We start from the raw sequence: 24,365 nt of genomic DNA on the forward strand, positions 1-24,365 counted from the left end.
AGCATGTGTAATATGTATACACACCTTATCTGCTGCAGCCAACAAGTCATCTGCCATCTTTTCTAGATTTGGAGCTTTCCCCGTATAAATAAAACGCAGCATCTCTCGTAAAACCTCATGGTCCATATCTGTGATTTCCACTCGATTCTTTGCAACAAAAAATAACGTATGATTCAACAATTTTATAATTACACTAAAAATATTTTCTATGGAATTCATTAAAAAAATTTTATTACAAAAGTCCATTTTAAAAGAAGTAACATAAAACAAACATGCACACAAGCATTTTTATGTATACCTTATAAGTATCACTTTGAACTCCTAATTAAATATTCAAATTTGTTTTTGGTCTATATATCAAAAATTGGAAGGGGAACAAAATGATTCAAAAGTTTGAATTATTTTCTTGATGGAAGTAGTACCACTCTTCAAAAAAAACTCACTTTTTAGTTGTTGCTTTGGTATTCATACAAGTTATTAGTCAACTAATTTTAGTTTAAGCTTATTTATCAATACCTTTAGACTTTTATCAATGGGTATCTTGACATTTAACTAAGTTACTATGTTCAAGCCATTAAAGTTCTAGAAAAACCATATGCATCATTAATACATAATGAATTGTGCAAAACACTTTAAAAAAAAAGCAAAAATTCAATATGTACAAATAAATTAAGGGTGGTTTTTAACTATGATTTCCTTTTCTACCTGTACTACTTTTAATTTGTGTTGTTGTTTTTTTTTATTATTAGGTCTGATAAGTGGAATATCCCCAATGGTTTTGGGAAATACTGTTGCAGACACTTTTCTTTAAAATTTATATTTTTTGTACCTTACTGACAAATTTTTTTTATTGTTTTGTGTTACTGGTGTCATAGTGGAACGATTCTATCTATAATTTATTTGAATTGATTTTAGCTAAAATTATAATTTTCAATCATACTGCAAGGGGCAATATAGTACTGAATTTTTGCCTATATATTCTTGATACAAATAACAATTTAGCTATTTTTATTTATTCATATGAAAAATAATGATAAGGTGCCAATTTATCACCCTTTCCTCTTTTCCTTCCTTTCTTTAAGATTCATTTGTCTACCAGTTCTAAGCCTAACTAGCTAGTTATCAGGAATTTAAATATGCTATGTCCATTTATAGATTTAAAAAAAAATACACGAAATAATTCCAGCTGTAATGGATTATCAATATTTCTTTCATATTAAACCATTATGTAAAGTAAACAATGTAATTTATTTATATGTGCTCTATTGAAATAGACCATATTAACATTCACTTTTTCTAATGTTAAAATTACTATTTGTGAACGTATTGATAGAACATGAAAAATTTTGTTTTGAAAGAAAAAAATAACAACTTTACCAGTGATTTTCAAAATAAAATGGCTGAATCTTTTAAATAAAACTATTTGAATAGTATGTTAATTTCAGATTGACATTTATAACATTAAACAATTAAAAAAAAAACAGTTGTACACAAATTAAAATGGATCAATTTAATAACTTTTATTAATTTCAACCGTGTTTTTGATAAATATACTTACATTTTGAATGTTTTCATGAAAAGAATCTTCAAATCAAATTATGCAAATATATTTATCAAAATGAGTTTTATATTTCAAATTTAGAGATATTCACATTAAATATCCTATTTTGAATATAATTAAATTTAGGATTAGGTGAAAATGGGATAACTTTCCATTTCATAATAACATTAAATTAAAGAATAAAAATATCTTATATTTAGTACATTGTAAACAAAGATTATGATATATTCTATCCTCTGTAACTCACAAAAGTATTCAAGAAGAAATATTTCCTATCAAATCATTATAACCTACAGTTAGTTTCAAATATAATAAACCAACAAGATCTCTTCTTTATAATAACAATGTTTATTGAAGAAACTGTATTAATAATTTATCTGATTCTTTTCATAACTGTATTATCACAGGTAACTTAGATAAAGACCTCATAACAATATGCCAAATTCATAATTAAAAAAATGAAGATAAAAACTGAAATAATTAATGTTTGGAAAAAAAAACGATGATTATTAACACTTGACACAAGAGCTAGCCCAGCATCTTTTAGTACCTAAGCCTAACATGGTCAACAAGGGGGTCATTCTGGAAATTGAAGATCAAGATCTTATTTCAATAGATCTTGATGAATGAAGCTTTACACAACTTCTAAAATGAAAACAAAACACTAAATATTAATGAAATGACAAAATCTAAATAGATCATACAAGTGCTTCTCAAACTGTATTTAGTAATGTAAATTTATTATCAATTTAATAAATTTCAAATTTGATTTATTTTCTCCTTGATACACAGTGTAACAGTTATTTCTGCCTGTCTTAATCAGGGGGAGTGCCACTAGGCCTGTCATACAGACTTATTTACATGTGCCGCAAAAAGTTTATGACATTAAAAGTGTGACGCGAGCTGAAAAAGTTTGGGAAGCACTGGATTATATTATGGTGTTACCATACTAAGCATTATACCATCCTTTTTATATTGCAGAAATGGCATTTTTAATTTGAGAATATCTAGGGAAATCATCTTGTGTTGTGTATCTGCTTCTACATCAACACTACATCTTTGGGCTTCACAAAATATTGAAACTAATGATTTCTTGTATATGATTCCAATCCCCCTTTTTGAGGATAACAATACTATTGTGCTCGTTTTTTTGTTATGTTTTGCTGTCAATACAGTAATAAATTGATGAATCTCTAATTCAGCTGGTATATCAAATTGGTTGGGATATCTTAAAATAAGTTCATGATGTTAGAAAAACACGGAAGTTCAAGAAATCTCGATTAAAATCAATAAAACCCTATAATGCAAGCACTTTCAAAAGGTGGACCTTTCAAAAGTGGTTGGGTTATAAGGTTTTTATTCATTTCAAATAAGTTCTTCCTCATCCAACCTGGACCCATGATTTAACTTAACTGCTACACTTAAACCATCACATTCACAACCATATCTAGAAAATTGCAAAATGAGCCATTCCTACATCACTATACTTGTTATTTACAAGCGAATTTCTCCATTTTGGCTCTCAATGTCTCAGGTCTGATCCAGTGATCTAGACCTCAAAATAGTGCTAAAAATCTTCTTTTTGTCTAATCAAAACAAGTCAAACCTTTTCAGAATAACTCATTTTTTAAGATCCACAACAAGATGCCAGGCTGGCTTGTGTGGCAGGTATTAAAATTTGTAAAACAAAATTGTCTATCCTCTCTGTCTCTTTTCCAAATGAAAATCATTTGTTATTAATGCTAAAAAAATTTGAAACAAAAAGTTAAAATACATCAAAACATAATTACATAATTAATTTCATACTTTTAAAAGCAAAGTTAGAAAAATTCAAAAACAATGTTATTACCCCAATCAGTAAAGCAAATTTTAATTTTGTATTTATATTTGAAAACATTTTTGCAAAAATTCTAATTAATGAAATCAATCCAACTGCAATACTTACAAAAAAAAAAGTACATTAAGTAAATAGCTTTGATATTCCCAATGCTCTTGGGAGCCATTGTCACAAACATTCTCCTTCAAAATTTTATCTTTTGGACTTTCCTGACAGATGGTATAATTTTTAATTATCTTGTTTAGTGAATGTGTTAATGGCATGATAGTGGATGTATTCTATTTCGATTCATTTTTGCTAAATATTGTCCTGAATTTTACTTTTAAGACTTTGGTTTTCTTTTATATAAAGGAGCATACAATACACAAATACATTTTGAAAAAAAAAACAATACTGTTTCTTATCATATCTACTGGGGTTTATAATTAAAAATATATATATAAATAATGTTACTTTTTTTGTGGTGTCATATTTAGCCTAATTTGATATTTTCAGGGAAATATGCACAATACCACAATATTGTTTGCCCTTTTCTCACTCTACATTTCTAGATTTCTTAAAAATCTGGTTTGTTACCCAAACTGAGTTTTATTTAATCATGCTCTTATCTTATTAAAAGTCACAATATAATCAACTTGAAGTATGGCTAAATGGGCTGTAATGATGGCTCATGCTCATGTTGTACTTTAAGATTATAAGTTGACTAGACATGAATACTTTTTTTAAGATTGTTTTCTACGGTTAAAAAAAAAGAATTTTTTGAAGTATTACATAATACTCCCAGCAGACCAAGAAGAATTTGAAAATTAAAAAACCCTGTCAAATTGACTTACCAATTACTAAAAAATTAAATATATATAAGGAGGTTAACATTTAATCTACCATGTTTTTTTTTATTCAATGAGTAACAAAATAAAATCCACATATACATTAATATTCAAGCAATTCTTAAAAAAAAAAAGTACTATACACAGAAAAAAAAACATATTTGTTCAAATACACCCATAGATTCAAGATATCCTTAAGCTAACCATACAATAAAATTGAAATTATCAAAATTCTAACCGAGGTTTAGCTTAGAACTTAAAATTTGTACATGCTTCAAGAGCAAAAAAACTACTAACCTGCTTTTTTTCTTCCATTTCATGTTCAAACATAGCAGCGAAAACAGGCGATCGAGCTAACAAAAACAGAATTGTTTCTTAAATTTTGGAACAAAGTTTTCTTCCTCAGTTATCATGTAATTACAAAATCATCTTAAGTAACTTTTAACACAATAGTAACAAATCTACAAAGATATTTCTAGCCTGACAGCAAACATAAACTTACAAAATTGAAATAAAACCTTAATGAAAGAACCACAAAACAAGTTTTAGGATGACTTCATCAGTATCTTTTTGAACGTAAATATAAACAAATATTCATATTTATTTTTAGTGTACATTAACAATACCCGTGTACATAATTCATGAAACTGCTCGCCCATGTTTATTAAAATATTATATGTACAGCACATGCAAAACATTTTACTCTGAGCCTGGAAACTGATTTTCTATATTATACTAAGATTTACAAAAAATAATATACCTTATAAAAGAAAAACTCAATCTTAACTCGGGGTTCATAATATCTAAGAAATAAATTTTATCTATAATCAGAACAATGAGAAAAGTAACTTTACATGCACTGTTTATTCAATAATTAAAAGACAATTCTTGGTTGTAAGGTTAAACATGGTCTTAATTTGAGGTTAAAAAAATCTATTTTAAAGAAATGTTGTTATGCAAAAGTTCAGATACACACAAAGAGCAATGGTTTCACTCACAACCAATGAATATACTATCTCGTATTCTTTTCACATTGCACATGAATTAAGTCAACTACCCTCATCCGAAAATCACTTCATGGCTAGCTTTGGTATTATCTCCCTCTTCACAAATATACCTCTAAATGAAACTATTGATATTTGTATATCTGAGCTTTCACATACCAACATTTCTCTAAATAGATTTTCTGAACTTCAAATTAAGATAACATTCAGCCTTACAACCAAGAATTCACATTTCATATTTAATAGCACCTTTGTTAAAGGACAGTCATATCCATAATATTCATATAACTTAAATATATATTAGTAACTATAAAGAATACATTTATTAGTGTAGAATGACACAAAACAATTGCAATAGTGGCAATAAATTATAAATTTAATAACTACATTCAAATGTCTTCAACAGTAAATTGTCAATACAAAGTGTCATGAAATAAAACAAATATCTAGAAACGGAGCAATGTTTTTCAACCACTAGTCCATGGGATTTCATGAAAATAAACAAAAACTGACACAATATCATAATGGTATTTTAATTCTACTTGCATTTTAGTGATCTCTAACATCTTAGGAGGCAGCGCACTGGTCCCTGGTATCATAAAGGTTGAGAAACACTGACATAGAATAAATTGCCATATTACTCATTTAATTTAACACTACGTCTAATTCTTCAGGCCTTGCAGCTTACATTACAGGTTTTTGACAACTTCTTTCAGTTGTGCTTATTTATTTTGCGACATATGAAAAGAAAATCTGTGCATGATTAAATTGACAGGTTAAGAGTGAAAAGAATTGAAATGAACATGGAATGTTTTGCTCAAATTAGCAGTAATAACAGTAGAGACTGTTGTGAAACATTTAATTCCTAAATCAAATGCCCTGAGAAAATCATTTTTTTTCCCTATTGTTTCCTTTCTTCATTCAAATAATGCTGATTTTTCTGTTTACCAACAGAAACAATTCTATAGACAAAATGATGTGCTTCACACCATCCACACCTTCCAGATGATCATCGATTACTGAGTAATCAGAATATGTTTCTTCATATTTTCTAAAATTATCTCATTGTTTACCAAAAACCACAGAAGCCTTTCCCCGAGAAAGTAGCAGAATCTTTTGGACAAGAGCCCAAAGATCTGCCCACCCAGTTTCTGTTGCAGAGCATCATATAGCAGTGTGTCCAAATGGCATGAAATTAATATTAGCCAAATTCTCATCAGAGAAGCTCTTGAACTCGTTTATGCGAGTCATTACACATCTCCATTTTGACATGTTTTACCTCAGTTATGATTTACAATGTCCTTTTCAGTTATACTAGATTCAGGATATTTTCAATGGATTCATCCATAATAAATGTCTGATTAATCCATACTGGATTGATGACTTTTTTCAAGCAACTTCAGAAGAAATTTTGCTGATAAATATCTTCTTATCCATTCTGACAGCAAACATATCCTTCTCAGAAATGAATTTTGTAGACTGCAACTTCTTTAACCAAATGGACATTGGACTGAGATTGTACCCGAGAAGGAATGTTGACTATAATTCCTAATTTACTTCATATATCTATATGACATTACATACATTTTCAAAACTTTCCTAACTTTGTATGAACCCTTTAAAGTAAACTAACATGTCAGTTACCTTTAGCACAGGAGAAAACAAACTAAAACAGTATACTCTTAAGAAATACAAAAGTACATACATTTTTTACAACTATAATTATAAATATATTACAAGATGATCTAACCCAAAACTAATACAATATGCAACAACTTACCAGCTAAAATTGCTTTGTGCGCATAGAACTCTCTACCATTAACACTGAGAATGACATCACTGAATTTCTGACTATCAAACAGCAAACCTAGATCATCTGGGAGTCGACACTCAGGAACCTTAAACTGTATGGCACTGTTCTGCCCAGAAATGTTCACAGAATCAGCTACTACACTTACCTGCAAACAAATAACAGCATGAAGCTCACAAACGTACAGTATTAGAAAGACATTTAACAAAAATGAAATGGGTCACATAATTTATGTATAATATTAACTGTGAAGATTACTCAATATTTCTCCAATTTCACTAGGTTTTCCAGAACCTTACCAGTTACCAGCTTACTTCTTGCCTGATTATCAGCAATCAGTTTGTGGTATTATTAGTGATTGTTTTTATGATACAAATATAATACACCTAACTTTGTAATTAATACAATTAATTTACTTTTCTGATTACAATATTCAATTACTAGACACACCTTTAGTTAATGGATAGATTTAAGATAAGGAAACATTTGCCTTCCTTAACTAGAACAATGTTTTTCTGTGTGTATTAATTGAGTGAATATAAATATATTGGAGAGTTTTCTATGCTCAAGTATTGCTGCATTGAAAAAAACGGCAATAACATTGAAGTAAAGTTTCACGTTAATGCTACAGCTTACAAAGTCGTGGGTTATAATGTATTCAAAATTATAAAAAATTATATTAATAGTATACAAAGAGAAGTAATGCTATTTTGAGACTAATACGCACATAAATACAAGACAATTGTTTCTCACAAAATAATTTGATTCTTCTTCTTTGCTCTTCCCCAATATATAAACAATAAATTAAACCTAAAAATTTCCTTTCACTTGTATACAAAACACACAATACATATTTACATTTACATATTTGATGATGGTTGAAAGACAAAAATAAACACTATAACCCAAGCACTTTTCAATGGTAGACCTCTCTTCAACAGTTTGCTCTTGTTAAAGAATGTTCTATCTTTAAAAAACTCTCAGGTTATAGGGTTTCTTATTTTTGTGTTTCATTTTCTGTTCACCAATTCTAAAACTGTAAACCAAATCCTGTATATATCACAACTGCCTCAAAATTACAATATACCCAAAAAGGACAGATACTTCATTAATACGAAATGTCCATCATGCCAGGGAATGGAAGAAAAAAACCAAATCTTTCTTTCTATCTGTTTAGTATAAACATTCACTGAACCACACACTAATCTCTTCACATATAAATTATTATAATACTTTACTATTTTTTAACCCAAAAGTATCACATTCAGGCTAACATTCACAAAATTACTATATTTTCTAGCAACTTTACCATATGAAACCATTTCTTTTTTTCTCTACTTAACGTATTTTTTGCTTTTACAAAACCTTTATCTTGCTTGCATTTAAGATGTTCTCTCTTATTCATCAATTCCTAATTTATCATGTTCAAAGATCATTCTACCATGTTTAGTATTCCTTATTAATAAAAATATAGTAGCTGGAACAAACTTCCTTTAACTTAATTACTAAAATAAAAAAAAGATCATGTGAAATGAATTCTCAATTACAAATATTATTATTCCAATATCTGTGTCACAGAAGTTTAACTATACAGACAAATATTTAATATCAAACTTTTTGTATACAACAATTAATACATTATATACAACAAGTATTATTCTACTGACCTCACAGTATAAAGTGAGTTTGTCATCTGGCAAGAGACCATTTGCTTCATCTAATAAGAAATCTCTTCGTATAAATTTTTTAAAACCCCAGTCTTTTCCTTGGACAAACCTGTATGCACGTTGACTTTCTGTAGCATATAGAACATGAAGAAATTTAGACAGGAACATTCTAACATGCACATACAAACAAACACATGTCATCTTTCAATATAGATTCAATAAACTCTATTTAAAAGTTCATATAGCACTTGTGTTTCAATTAAAACAAATCTTCATTGTCTAACAAAGCAGAGATTCTTACAGAACTGAGCACCCAATTTAATTATTTTTCTATGTATATAAATACGACTAAGGATTCTTTGTTTGAATTTTTGTTGTATTTTAACCTACAAGTTCACAGCATCATAACTGAAAATTAAAAAGGCCATCTCCTATACCTATTTGACTTTCAATAAAAAACCTTATAACAAATGTAAAAAATTCCACGAATTAATAAGTATTTGATAAATGCAGTCTGTTTAGTGTACTCTGATCTTAAGTTACTAAATAATTCATATTTTAAGTAATTTCCAACTGATATAAAAGCTATATAAAAAATTCTTATAAAAAGTAGAATTTCAGACAGTGAGTGTTATAAATGTAAAAAAAAACTAAAGACTTGACAGTTTCTAGTAATACTAATAGAAAAAAGAGCCTCAACTTAAAATGTTTACAAATATCTTAAACTTTAGTATTTGTTTGTTGTTAAGCACAAAACTACACAATGGGCTACTATCTTTTTGGTGCCCACCAAGGGTATCATAACCCAGTTTATAGCATTATAAGCCTTCAGACTTACTGTTGAGCCACTTAGTAAATATCATTTATGATTTAATAAACGTGATAAAACTTACACGTAAAACTTCTTTCTGAAACCATTAAGTAACATTCAGATACTTATAAGCAGGTTTGATTGATGAGGAAATGGAATTTACCCATAGCTTTGGTTTCCTCTCGTTTTGCATTGAGAATTGAAAACTTGAATTTTGCTCGTACTTCACTCTTGTTGCAGGAGACTAGCAGAAGGTAAAGTGATAGGTAGTCTTTACTTTCTTCATCAAGGCCTTTTGGATTGACTCTTAAGCACCTAAAATCACACAGGTTAAGTCCAGCATTTAGTTTCACACAATACATTCTTTATTACAGGACTAAAGCCATTTTTTTTTAACTTGCAATGAACTGTAGAAGTATGTAAAATGTAAGAAGTAAAATGTTTGTGTGTGTGTAGTTACAATATAACCCTGGGAAAAAACATCACAAAGATAAAACTAATGCATAGACAATAAAATGATTTCATCACTCTTCAAAAAGTGTATTTCAAAAGATACCATTAATATGTGGCTATAAAATGAACAAGTCACTAGAACAGTATAATTAATTGCAAAGTACAGTTGATATGTGATGAATAGTATATTTATAAAGGAAAACCAGAAATACTAAAGCTAAAAAACTGAAAACAATTGTTTTTTAGTAGACTTGTAGTAGTGTATTATTGGATTTGTACCTTGAAGATTATTTTAAAAACACCACACATTAAAATAGATATTGGTTTCCACAACTATGAATTTAATACTGCTACGTTTGTGTAGTAGTTGTAATTCCTTAATATTGACTTCTAAAGATTACAATCTAGTTTCACAGAATGTAAAATGTTACTCAATAAAGTAAAAGGTGGAAAAGATTGGCATTATGACATTATTCATCAGAAGCTTAAATGCTCTATTTCGATACAGACATATTTCAACAAATGTGTACTGTTCTAAATACACAATATTTAAATTTCATAGTTTTCTGCTGATAGACTGGTGTACCTTTAAAATTCAACAGTTTTTAAATCAAATTATAAAGTCAGCCTCATCTACAGACTACCTTTTTTGATCTATTTCAGATTTTACTGAATCTCAAAATATCTCAATTTTCTGGATGTATTTTAACCTTCTAAAAAGATAACTGAAATAAGCAACTAAGAAATAAATGTCTTTCAGTATCAAAAAAAGTATCATAAAGCACATTTTTCAAGAAAAAAAATGCTTAAATCTCTGTCTAATTTCCAATTTAATAGGTTTACATCATACATTTTTTTAATTTCATCTATAAAACTTATCAATCATGAGATACTGTATATGTACAGTAGAATAAAACTATTTGGCCATCTGTCATTAAAAATCAGAGAAATTCACTGCTGGCATGTGATCACTAAAGGTCTATAAGAATGGGTTAACGTATGAATGCATAATGATTGTGAAGTTATACAAGCATGTTAGAAGTAGTATCAAACTAGACACTACATAGACCTTTGATACAATTTTTAATATTAGCAGTTGATCTTTGAAACTAAGTAAATTTTAAGTTTTAAAGCTAATCTAGAAATATAACAACTGCAATTTGTAAAGAAATCTTAATGACATGTTTTAATGAACAAAAAAATTCTTATGCAAAGGATAAGAGAAACATACTGTGCTTGTCTGATCACACTACATTTCTTTAAGCTTAAAAAATTTTGGGTAACTTTCTTTAAATGTTTGTCATTCCAATTTTTAAAAAGATTTTAAGTATTAGTCTTTTTACTATGCCAAATTTCTTAACTGAAAAAAAACAAACAAAAAGAAATTGCTAACAATATGGATTTAATGCTCGATGCACCAAAACTGTTATCAAATGTTTTCATTACAAAAGGAACAAAACTTTTGAAGCTTACATAAATTAAATATGCAGTTCAAATACAATTTAAAATAATATCTTTACAGACGTGTTCATTTACCATCTAAGCTTGTCATTTGCCCCAGCAGAAAATGTCGAACTTTTCAAAACTTCACCCATTTCTTCTCGACAGAAACTAAAGTTGTTGATTGTCCACATGTATGAGAACTTGATCACCTTCATCTAATAATAAAATGTACTTCTTCACTTGACACACTTTATAATTAACATACATAAATACAAAAACTAACAGCAAGCATACTCACATGTATCTTCCATTATCTGGATGTAAAACTATTATTATGTCAAGGTTCAGAAGTTGTGGATCAGTCTGGTACCAGTTTTATAAACACAGGTAAACATTTCTCAACACAGTTTGTATTTTAGTGTGAATAAAGGTTGTTACAATCACATCTGTATTATAAACACTAAATAATTATCTCCCTTGTTTAGAAATTAATGCATCCACAAATAACACCCGTTTCAAGAACTTTTCACAAAATAAAATGTTTTTGGACATTTTCTTCAAACGTTACTAACATTCATATTCAAAACAACTTAAATTTTTTACTTGGATTTTGTTATATCAATTTAATTTATATTCATATATACAAACTCCTATATTTACAGTCATGTTTAAGTAATATACTGAGCATTTCATTTGTTAATATGCCAGATACCTCTGTAGCTTACTGTTCTTAAAACATCAACATTCAAAACCTTCAGATACAAACTTATCTCAGTAGATTTTACTGCTATCAATGACCTTAACATTCATATCATTCTTGTGAATTAAGAAAATACACAATAAAGTTAAACCAGAATATACTCTCGAAGTGTTCTGAAAGCTTAACTTGTATCATTTGGAAAGCAGGCTAGTTTTGTTTTTATGTAATTGTGATATATCTGTTTATTTCATACATAATCTTTTACTGCTAGAGTATTCTTTCACTAAAAAGATTTAACATTGGGTACAAACAGCTGGTCAAACTAGAGCCAAGCCTATTACAAACAATGAATTATCTTGTTTAAGATACAAAGTTTACATTTTAAAAGAGCAGCATGAAACGTACAATGCAAAATCTGATATCTATGAAAAGTAAATACACAAAATATTACCATAACAATAGACCATGCCCAGGCAAGCACAATTCCTTGGCCCAAGAGGTCTTTAGTTAAATTTGGTCAAAAGCTTAGTTTTACAGACCTACTAATGATGTTTTCTGTGAACCGTAAATATACAATCAAATATTATAAGATGAATCTGTGTGTTTTGAAAATTTTAAAAGACAAACTGTTATATTATAACATTTAAGTTACATGTACTATTCATTTTGGTCACTGCAAGAAATGGATATGTCAGAGAAATAAAAAACACAGATGAACATGTATATTTTATTATTCACCAATTTATTTACACAAATAATAAATGTTTTCTTCATAAGTACTTGTTTTTCATAAAGTTTAATAGTTTTGATTTACATCATTAGTGTTTTTTATATAAACATATCTTAGCTATTATACTTCTAAAATGCATGTTGACAGTTAGGCTTACATATGCACAAAATGCTGAAAAGCACATCAAGTCGTGACAGAATGAGCAAACAATGCAAGAATTTCTCATTGGGTCAGCAAGAATCTCAGAGGAAAGGTTTACACACTAGAATAAAACCTCAACACAAACAAGTGTTTATACACATAAAAAGTTAACATTCTAGATATAACAAGTCAAATTTACCTTTTGTAGTAAATTAGGATGCAATTTTTTAAATGACAGTCAGAAAAGCAAATTCACAGGCAAACCTCTGTGAAGGCAAATGGTAACCTATTTCTGGCCCAAGATGTAACTTTAATGATTATTCTTAACATTTACTGAGTTATAAGAAAAGTTTAAACAAAAAAGTATTCATTAATTCAGTACAGTCACAATACAAACTTCTCAGCCTCTCCTATTTACTTAAAATACATTTCTTCATGTGCTTTTAAATTAATGCAAATTATGTCATTAAATTCATGCTTCTTCCAATCTCTCAACAGCTAATGTACCAAGAAGTTAGAATATAAATGTGAGCAATCAAACATAGAAATCTCTGAATCAGTCAGTTTGTACCTCATAGAATACCACAACTTGTAGTTGCCTAGTGAAAAGCAAGTTTAGGTTTCTTAAGCAATCTCAGCAAAATGCAAGGTAGCAAAGCTATCTGTGTGTCAGATATCAGTACAGTGGCTAAAAGATAAAGAAAATTAACAAGTCATATAATTAGTCATAAATGGGTTAATTTTTAAGGGTGCACCAATTTTCCTGGCCAATACCAATATTTAGTAGTATTAATGCAGGTAAGGTGTTTTAAACCACTGAAACAACTATGAGTAACCTACATGTCATTTTTGTTTCTGGTTGCATTTGTAACAAAATTTACAAATCGTATTTACAGAGTGCATTTATTTCAGAAAACGAATAAGAAAATAACAGTCATAAAGAAGTTTTAAAAAATACTTTGCATCAATGGTTCTAGAAAAATTTAGCAAAATAAACACACACACATATATATATATTAATTACTGACTTGTAATTAACTTTCATTAGTTTATATTATAATCTTTATACATGTAAAAATAATTATTAACTTCACCACAAAGTCAGCATAAAACTGTTCAATTTGTTTTACAAAATGCTGCCTGACATCTTTGTTACTTCATAGAACAATCGACTTTCAGCTTTAAAATACAAATAAGAAGGGAGTAAATCTAGCATGATGATGCAACCTCAGCCACAACCATGACGACAGTGCTTTGCATTATTCATGTCCATTACCTTTGAATTATGACATTAAAAATTACAATTTTAGTGTATTTGTAAAAATCTTATTATTGAAGAGTTGCCTTAAATTAACATCCAAATGTTCAATTTTGATGAACTAACACAAAGACATTACTGTACTATTTTAACAAGTTTATAATATAACAAAATCAGTATTCAGAATACTTTACAACATTAAAGTTGATGCCCATTGTACATGGCCATGGTGAAAGTTAGGTAATGACGGCCACTTTGACAGTCATATGAAAAATGAAATTTGAGCAACAATTATCACAGTACTCTATAGAGATAAAAAATATATATAAATGTACATTATTGGCTAAAACAACAAAAATGGCCAATAGCAAATAATGTAATTTTTACTTACATGGGTGTCAGGCACATGGCCTAACAATATATCAGTGCACCCCTAGTTTATTTCCTTGCACAGTTTTTTGTTGTTGTTTTTTTTATACAGGGTGTTACCAGTTATTTAAAAAACTGCTTACTTGTGTTTCACAGACAGAAGCCTTGAACATCTGCTACACTGACTACTAGAATTCCAGTAGACCTTCAGTAGTATGTTGTAGCATGCATGCATTACCATAGCAGTGAGACAGTGTAACATGGGTCCAACAGAAGTATCAACACATTCCAAAAAGTTAATAAATTTCTTAAGTATTTTCAAATACCTTGGATATATCATAACTGTCAGATATCAAGTCTGAAAAACATAACAGAGCTGTACATTCTAGGTTTTTTCTCTGTATTTTTTGATTGAATATCATCCTCACATTTTGTGTGACACAAATAACAGTTTTCACCTTCTTTGTTAAGCTGTCAGAAGTATAAAAAATAACCAGATAAATAGAAATACTGAAACTTTATCATTTCTCCATATTTAAACCACTCAATGTAAAATATGATTTGAAAAGAGCAAAGCTTGGAAATTAAATATTTATATATATATATATATATATATATATTTATTTGAAGTTCATATTTTACATTCACAAATGCCATAAAACGTTTAAAAGCTAAAATATCAATGATAATCTTAACTTTTCTTCAATAGAAAAGTACCTATGTAAAAAGTCCAAAAATTATGGTACAAATCACTTCAAGGCTCTTGATGTAAGTGTAATACTATATTCCTTTTTAAGAAAGTAAACTCTGGACTGATGTACTAGAATTAACAAACAGATCATAAAAACTCACAAGCTCTTATGTTCCCTTTTTAAATACTATATTCAACACAATTTACACCTTAAAATGTGTGAAAAGTTCATTCATCTACCTGAGAGCCCTAAAAGCACTGCTGTAATTATATTGCATATAAAATATATTTTATTTTATGAAACAGCAGTAACTCCATAGACCAAAGAAATCAATTTTAATATGTATTGAGTAACTTAACCTACTGATCAAACACTACTAGAACTTTAACAGAACAACTAGATAAATACTGATGTTATGGAATATAGTATTCCAAAACTAGAACTTAACAAAGGATCACTGACACAGTCATAGAACTTATAAGCCTAAAATATCTAATAAAATCTTTCACAACTTTTTCCTTTGACTAAATCAAACACAGCTAAATTTTTTCTTCCATTTTTAATACAAGGATGTCAGTAACCATAAACTCCAAAGAAATAGTACAACCCTTTTCAATTTGTAAAGACTGTTGAGATTTACTGTTTAGTAAATAACAAAAAAACTGTCATTTGCTAGTTGGAATTAATCATTTTTGGTATTTTTTCCAACCATTTACTTAGTTGTTCAGACCTAGCTGCAGACTAGTTCAGTGAGTTGCTCATGGGTTTGAGATAACTACAATGTACTGATAACATCACATACATATTAGAAATATTGATATTTCATTGATACTTAATAAGAAAAAAAGGTTAATCTTACTAAAAACAAGTGTCGTACTTCTAACTAATACCAATTTTCCACATCAATCTAGCTAATAATCCACCCACATGCATTGTGTAGTCTGGCTTTTTGTACCGTGTGGGAAGTAACAAATGTGTGCTTTCATACATACTAAGGCATTAGTGAATGAGAAAATAATTATCATTATCACGGATATTAGGCTACATGATTAAGTCTAATTAGGTATGATTTCAAGAGGGGTATCCAGGTTTTGCTAACTTTTATGGTAGGTTGACTGAGCATGTTATCAGTTAAATGGATATAGGAAGTTTTCTTTTATCTTCATTTTTTTTCTAGTGTGTGATTCATAGCCAATTATTTTAGTATTATTACATTTAATTATATGTTTTTTCTGTGTACTGTTGATAGGGGTGAGCTCATGGCTAGGCCACATACCCATATACATTTCAAAGATAATACTGGCAATGCAGCTGCTCTACGACTCATGATTTTGCTTGGATATGTTGACAATACATTTGCAATATGGCCACACAATGAAAAGAGAGGAAAACTCTTATTCCTAAACATGATGGTGACCAAGAACCACATACCACAGCAATTTACAGAAAAGTCAAGGAAGATACTAAGAACGAGAAAAAAAATACATCCTACAATTCTCCATATTAATGGATACTCTGAACATTTGATAAAAAATTAAGAAAACTGACACCAAGAAAAAGCAGGAAGAAATTATAAACATATACCATATTCCCCACATCAAATGTACCTCTGAAAACATACTGATGGTATACACAAAGCATAAAGTTAGAACAATATTCATTAGCCACCACACAATACAAGTTAGCACTCACTAAACCATCTATAGACTCAAAGTAAAGCAAAAAATGTTTACCATATATCCCTTGCAGATGTGGACTCCAATACAGAGAAAAAGTCAGAATTCAGGAACACAAACATGCAAGACCTCTAATACCAATCTATATGCAATAGGCCATCAGGTGAAATGTCATACAATAAAATGGAAAGCTATTAGAATAATTGGATGCATATTACATACAATAAAAATAGGTATAAAAAGTATTTACATCCATCTGGAAATAAAGACAACCTAACATAAAACACAGCAAAATCTGGAAATCCCTCTCAAACCATTCATATAGTTGATTAAAGTCCTTTCTGTAAGTACATTATTTAATGTTCCTTACTTGCATAATATACAAGTAACTGACAAAATATAATTCAAATTAATATCAAAATTTTTCTCACGTTGCCTGACACTACAGTTTCCATTGAAACAAGCTTCTCCAGAGAATAGCAATATAAATCTTAGATGTCACATCTTAAACTTTCTACAAACCCTCCACTACAAATGTACATCAGATCCAAGACCATATTTAAGCAGACAAAAGTTAGAGAGAGACTTGAAGTAAGTTTGTTTGTTTGAGAGCAAAGTCACTTGCCCTATCTGCTGCATTTACCACAGGGAATTGAACCCCAGATTTTAGTGTTATAAGTCCACAGCACAGACTTACCACTGTCCCGAAAGGAGATGGACTTGAGAGGTACAAGACTGAAAGGGACTGCTATACAGATAAAAGTTACAGATGACTATTGAAGCTACACTCGAGAGAGATATGAGACTGAAAGAGAGTGCTATGAATCAAATTTCTTCAGCCATTTTTCATGTGAAAACAGCCATTAATTTCATGGTAATGCTGGAAACTTGCAAGCCTTTGTTAACTTCAAATCCCTCTTTATTATCTTATTACCAATGCCAAAAGACATGCCCAGTTTCACTGCACTGTCATTTTGAACTGAAGTTTTTTCTTTAGCAATCATAGCCTTCATTCTTTGATGAAGGTGGTGCTCCATATTGGACTGGGGTATGACTTCAGAGCTCACCAATGTCCTCTGTATTTTACTGTGCAAGTTTTTCTATTTCCATGGTAAACACTGAAAGGTCCTTGCCTGGAAATGGTGTGTGTGCCCTTTGTCCTTGCATTATTTAATAAGCTCACTATATGAATTTTTCTCTTCAGAAAGGCTACTTATATCCTCCATCCATAAATCAACCTGTAACAGCACACTTTCAAATGGTTGAGAATTTGACATGAACCAAATATATAGGTTCTAAAACTAACACACATGGTGCTATACCTTTACCAAAAAAAATGTTAAACAGTTGACCACAATAAGTTAAGTTTATCTTTAAACACAGCTCTATGAAACAAACCAACATCAATGTTTTGACATGACAAGTCAGGGTGAAAAATGGAAACAAAATAACCTTATTCATGCAAGAAATTCTGTAACTACACAACAAAAAGTTCTGATGCACAAATGTGTATTTTTGTTAAAAACATATTGTTTTTACTTTGCCAATTCATATTGTAATTTTGACAAGAAATGGTAATTGTAAGTTATTAAATTGAAATAACTCATCTTTCGTAAAGTCAAATGAAGCATGTTTCATCAGAAAACTCGGAACAAGTTTCAACACATAACAAGTACCTTAACCAACCACCCTAACTATAAGAGGGAAAAAAAACATGATCGATAAAAATTCTAGGATAAAATACATAAAACTCAGTTTTATGACAATGAAAGTCAACTTTATATAATCACTTTATTACATCACTGAGACTGCATGGTAGTATTTATCAAATAAAGATAATCTTGCTTAAGTTTATTTAAAAGTCAAGATAAGACATGCTTAAAAAACTTGCACTATGTTCTCCACTACTCACGTGATACTTTTTTTTTTTAGAAAATAAGGAATATTACATTAGAGTTTTATCCAGGTTTTGGGATATGGTGTCCAATGACTTTCATACTGATAAAAAAAAATTACACTATGAATTTTGAAAGCAAATTGTGATAAATGTCTCTCAGGTAAAACTTAAGTCATCAATTAAAGTAACTTTACTAAACTTTACAATAAACTTTATTAATATTGATATTTGTATTTAATTTACAATTTTTATAATAATCAAATAACATTATATAAGTAACACTTGATATGCGACTTTCTAAACAAAGAATAATAAAGAATACTAAAGAATAGTAAATTTATGGAAACTCAGCCAAACTTCAAATCATGAAATGGTTTGAATAAACTCAGGACAGAGTAACACAATCTTAGCATAGAATATCGTAGTCCAGGGTGATGCAATCTTCTATCTGACCATAATCTTAGCATAGAATATCTTAGTCCCAAGTGATGCAACCTTTTATCTAAACACAATCTTAGCATGGAATATCCTAGTCTAAAGTGATGCAACCTTTTATCTAAACACAATCTTAGCATGGAATATCCTAGTACAGGGTGATTCAACCTTTTATCTAAACACAATCTTAGCATAGAATATCCTAGTACAGGGTGATTCAACCTTTTATCTAAACACAATCTTAGTATGGAATATCCTAGTCCAGGGTGATTCAACCTTTTATCTAAACACAATTTTAGCATGGAATATCCTAGTCCAGGGTGATACAACCTTTTATCTACAGACTGTAGGCTAGAGAACAGAAAAACTAGAAGGTCATAATTTGCTACTCATATCACTTACAGAACTTTTCCTCTTAAAGACTATTCAAGATTAAGTTTGTTTTTAATCGTAAACTTGAATAAACATCAACAATAAAGTGTGATTCCTAATGAGTGGGCAGACCAGCTGTCAGACTTGGTGCAGCCAACTAGTTAAACCACATTGTTAGACCTAATATGTCATACATTATAATTATGTTTTAAGTTAAATTTGTTTATTCCTGCACATTAGTGTCTTGAGAATTCAACATTTAACCAAAAAACAACAGTTGCAAAACAAACTTATAAATAAAAATACCACAAACAAACATCTCTAATTACATAAATCTGTATAGTGAAATAATGTAATTTTCATATAAACCCAGTTTTCTCTGATAAATCTTAACTTGACATTTACATAAATACATATATATGTATAAGCATTCTTTTGAATAATATTATTGCAGTCATTATACTTATCACACTTTTGTTATTTGAATTTCTAAAATGTCACACAAAATGAGTTTCATGATCATTCAATCATACATTTACCTGTATTTAGTTCTTGTGAAAATGGAACATACTAAATGGTTGGTGACAATATATTGTTTACTAAGATAAAATCATTTTCCTGGGAATTGATTAGGTTATAGACAAACAAAGATAGCAAGCAATATCAGTTATGCCTGAAACAGTCGACAAAAGGAATTTCTAAGTTGGTAAAAGTCAAGAACTGTGCTAACTTAGGTGTGAAATTATTGCTAAAAGTCATGGCAGTGAGTAACAGAAGTAGCATTAAAAGCACAATTATTATAGCACAATTGATATCTATGAAGCCAGAAACAATCTTTTTTTTCAATAAAAATATTTTAGTTGAGAACAGTGAATGATCAACAACCATGTAGCCCGACTTCTACAATGAAATACTGAGTATATTCTTTCAATCATTCATATTGTAGCCTAAGAGCTACTGTTGGTGTCACGCCCTCGTTTATTGCTGGGTTTCTGGAGGACAGAGGACTCCAGGACAAACTAGGTCAGTTGTTGGTTGTGTTCACTAACTATCCTCCAAACCTATTTAGATACTGTCCTCCTGCCCTTAAAATATTCTAGTAACTTAGTTATAGGAATAAGAGAGGATAAGAAATGATAATAACTTTAGTTCTTTAATTCAAGAAGAAGAAAAAAAGGAAAAGTACAACACTTCACAGAATTAACTCCATATTATCAAGTGTAATTCACAATAAAAATAAATCTCAATTCGTTTTACCTAAATATGTCAGATAATTGACCAATAGGGTTCATTTAGAGTTACCATTGAAGCAATTTTATTCCTTTAAACTAGACCCATTTTGTTTGAAAAAAAAGGGGGTCTAGTCTAACGCAATAACCTGACCCTATACGTTATTATCTTGTTACACATTACAGTTTATAATACTTAAGTTCATGCAGTGAAACATGGTAAACCTTGTTTTCCTATTCTAATTAATGCTCAAGTTATTGCTACTTCTTATCTAGTATTATTTTTTCCCAGCTACTCTGTTCCAAAGTTAGCTGCAGAAAGTATGTTTTTCAGAAAAATATAAAGTAAGAAACAGTAGTCTTGATAAGATGATTAAATTTAGACAGCGATGTTTTTATCCAGAAGAAAAATTGCAAAACTTTCACAAACTTAATATTTTTCTCAAAGTTTATCAGAAATATATGTTAATAATATATATACATTTACTAAAATGGAATAAAATTTTTCATTGGTTTACTCAAACTTTCTTACTTTAATAATATAAATACTGCCATATCATGCAAAGTACCTCCTGATTTTCACATACATGACTTCAGTTTCTTAAAACTGAACAGAATTTAGTTAGAATTTTTTCTTGATTTCCAAATAATTTCAGTCCTTATTAATTCATTTGTGAACAGATAATTTAACTATCCTAATAAACCTGTACACATTTAACTTTTCAATGTGATTTTCATAGCCTACAGTCTAAACTAGAATAATGTCAGTTTTCACTGTAATAAATCAGTGTTAAACAAAGATCTAAATATTCATGTTATGTTATAATCACTCTAAAAAATTTCGAACTTATTACTGATTCTTGGAAAAGCAAATAAAGCACATGTTTATGATAAAATCATTAGAATAACCATCAAAGTGAAACAATAATCCAACATTAATATATTTACAGCACACATCTTCAAGAAATCACCATTACTAGACCCATGTCCAATAACCTGTATAACTACATTATTCACAACTCTGCATAGTTATGTAGATTACATTACACACCAGCATATTTTGGATCATCAGGAGCTTCTTTATGTAATACTTATTAGAGCTGGGTGATTAACTTGATTAATCAATATAACATATTACCAATGATCAATTAATGTTACATGAAATAACTGATTAATCAAACTTACAATTAAACCATGCAAGAATAATTAGTAAGTTAAATGTAATCAATTACTGAGCATGACAATTAGTCGATTAGCAAATTCCACCAATCGCTCAGCTCTAATACTCAATACAGATAAGTAAACTTGTAAACAAGTCAAAGAAAAACAGTTAAAATTATGACCTTAACATATATTCAGCTTTGTCAACATTACATGACCAAAGGTTGATACAAGTTACAAAAACACCATATTAGCCCAATAAAACTCAACAATTTTCAGCAGAGTACAATTTATATAGATAACACAGTATGGGAGGGTATATTTAAGTATTACACATAAAACATTTCTATCAGTCAACAAAACTTTAGTAAAATTGCTATTATTTAGCCAGTTTTTACCATAAAAAAAGTATCAACCCATTTAAATAAGATATATGTACACCACAGTTTACTTTTACCTTGATGATAGGATACTCAAATAGCTGTAGCCATTAGAATTTATGCTGTAAAATGAACCACACTAAACACAGCTCTCCACACTAACAGAGCTAAGTTCTTACAACATTGCACATATATAAACTATTTACACAAATATAAAAGATGCATGCAAAAATTCAGCAGCATAAAGAAAGTACTTTTATTACAGTAGCAAAATGGAACCTACTTCTCTAAAATACTTTTTAATGCCATAATAAGAAATTAACAAATTGTAGAAAATCTCTTCTGTTAAGTATTGCTACTGGATAGCATAATCTAACATTTAAACGAGCCACAAACAAAATTAAACATTGTGATGCTAAAACTCAGCAATAACTTCAAACATCAACTTTACTTTTAATGTGAAAAAACATATATACAACACACATTTTTACTTTTAAATAAAACAAATCTGGAAAGCCTATATGCAGATGATGCAACATACTAAATCTGACAAAAAAAAATTCTTAAACAAGTAGCGTTTACATGTACATAAACAATAACTTTCTAAAAAAAATAACAACCTGTGTGTAGCACCAACTTTCTGCCACTGGGGTAGCAACTTCATTATTTGGAGGGGGTGAAGGAACACGTGACACAGCCATCAGATTAACAGTCTTTAAAATCACTTGCTCATCAACTAGCCTTACAGTTCACAGCAAGTTCAATTTGTTCTGCCTACAACAAGCCATAAAAAAAAAGTTATGAAGAATACATAATACACATCATTAAGAAGTAATTTATCTTGAGGATAAGATGTCCTTAGAAAACTACTAATTTTCTAAAACAGAAATTTATCATTTTTTAAATTTGCAGATCGTCTATAAATTCTAAGATCTATATGCAACTTCCCAATTACAACAATTATGTTGTGAATGCCTTTTCAAAGATGGCGAAGCATGATTATCATTAATTATACTTGAAGTATGTTTTTACTCCTGCATTTTTTGCCTAGTCCCTTAGGTTGGAATACTATTATCATACATGTTTTAATTCTTGAAAATAAAGTGTCAATCCATTTAAACAACATATATGTACACAACATTTTAGTTTAACCCTGGTGATAGGATGCTCATAACTAACTGTAGCCATAAGGAAATATACTGGGAAATAAACTACACTAAACATAGCTCTCCATATTAACAGAGGCAAACTCTTATAAAGACAGAATTGCCATATGTTGGAAGGTTATTATTATTATTATTATTAAACACTCTTCTAAGGGACCAGATAAAGTATGTAGTATTAAAATATATAATAGGCCTAATATTAATGTCTTATGACAAGTAAAATTAGTTATGTTAATGAATCTACAAAATGTTACAACAATGTTTCCAAAGCCTTTAGTCCATTTAAATTTCTAATTCAAATTTTTAATGTTCTTTGTACTTAAAGAAATGCAATAAAAAAACAACTTCATTCCAGGAAAGTAACTAAAAGTTAAGTTACACAATGAACACTTTTCTGGGCAAGCAAACCATAGTACATACTTTACAAGATTCTTCAGAGCACTTAGAAGAATCTTGTAACCTGTTACTCATCAATTTCACTAAAACTCAATAACATCACCACAAACTTTCATCTGAGCCTATCAATAACATATTAGGTTTTATTTTACCAAGTCTATATTCAACTTGATAATTAAGTTTTTCAACTGAACATTGAATACTTAACATACCTACAAGTTAAAAATATATTCATAAATATAAAAAATGGGGGTTTAATGTATTAGGTCGTCAAGAAATTAATGTCGCATTTTGGGACACTTTTCATTAACCACCCCCCAAAAAACCTACATCACATATAATAGTTAAAA

At 29.3% G+C, this 24,365-nt stretch overlaps 1 protein-coding gene across 4 annotated transcripts in view; it reads right to left on the reverse strand.

Annotated features, from left to right (window-relative positions):
- Positions 1 to 24,365, reverse strand: part of LOC106468269 (protein roadkill-like) — a 54,439-nt gene that overhangs the window by 6,497 nt on the left and 23,577 nt on the right. For all 4 annotated transcript variants that reach the window (XM_013928687.2, XM_022396610.1, XM_022396608.1 and 1 more), the window contains exons 2-8: positions 23,074 to 23,227; positions 11,507 to 11,628; positions 9,681 to 9,832; positions 8,707 to 8,834; positions 7,010 to 7,187; positions 4,523 to 4,578; positions 25 to 147 (exon numbers count right to left, since the gene is read on the reverse strand). In XM_013928687.2, coding sequence (XP_013784141.1) covers positions 25 to 147; positions 4,523 to 4,578; positions 7,010 to 7,187; positions 8,707 to 8,834; positions 9,681 to 9,832; positions 11,507 to 11,628; positions 23,074 to 23,154 — 840 coding nt within the window. In that variant the 5' untranslated portion in view covers positions 23,155 to 23,227. The remainder of the gene's footprint in view (positions 1 to 24; positions 148 to 4,522; positions 4,579 to 7,009; positions 7,188 to 8,706; positions 8,835 to 9,680; positions 9,833 to 11,506; positions 11,629 to 23,073; positions 23,228 to 24,365) is intronic.

This window comes from Limulus polyphemus, unplaced genomic scaffold (assembly GCF_000517525.1).
Source record: "Limulus polyphemus unplaced genomic scaffold, Limulus_polyphemus-2.1.2 Scaffold2943, whole genome shotgun sequence".
NCBI lineage: Eukaryota > Metazoa > Arthropoda > Merostomata > Xiphosura > Limulidae > Limulus > Limulus polyphemus.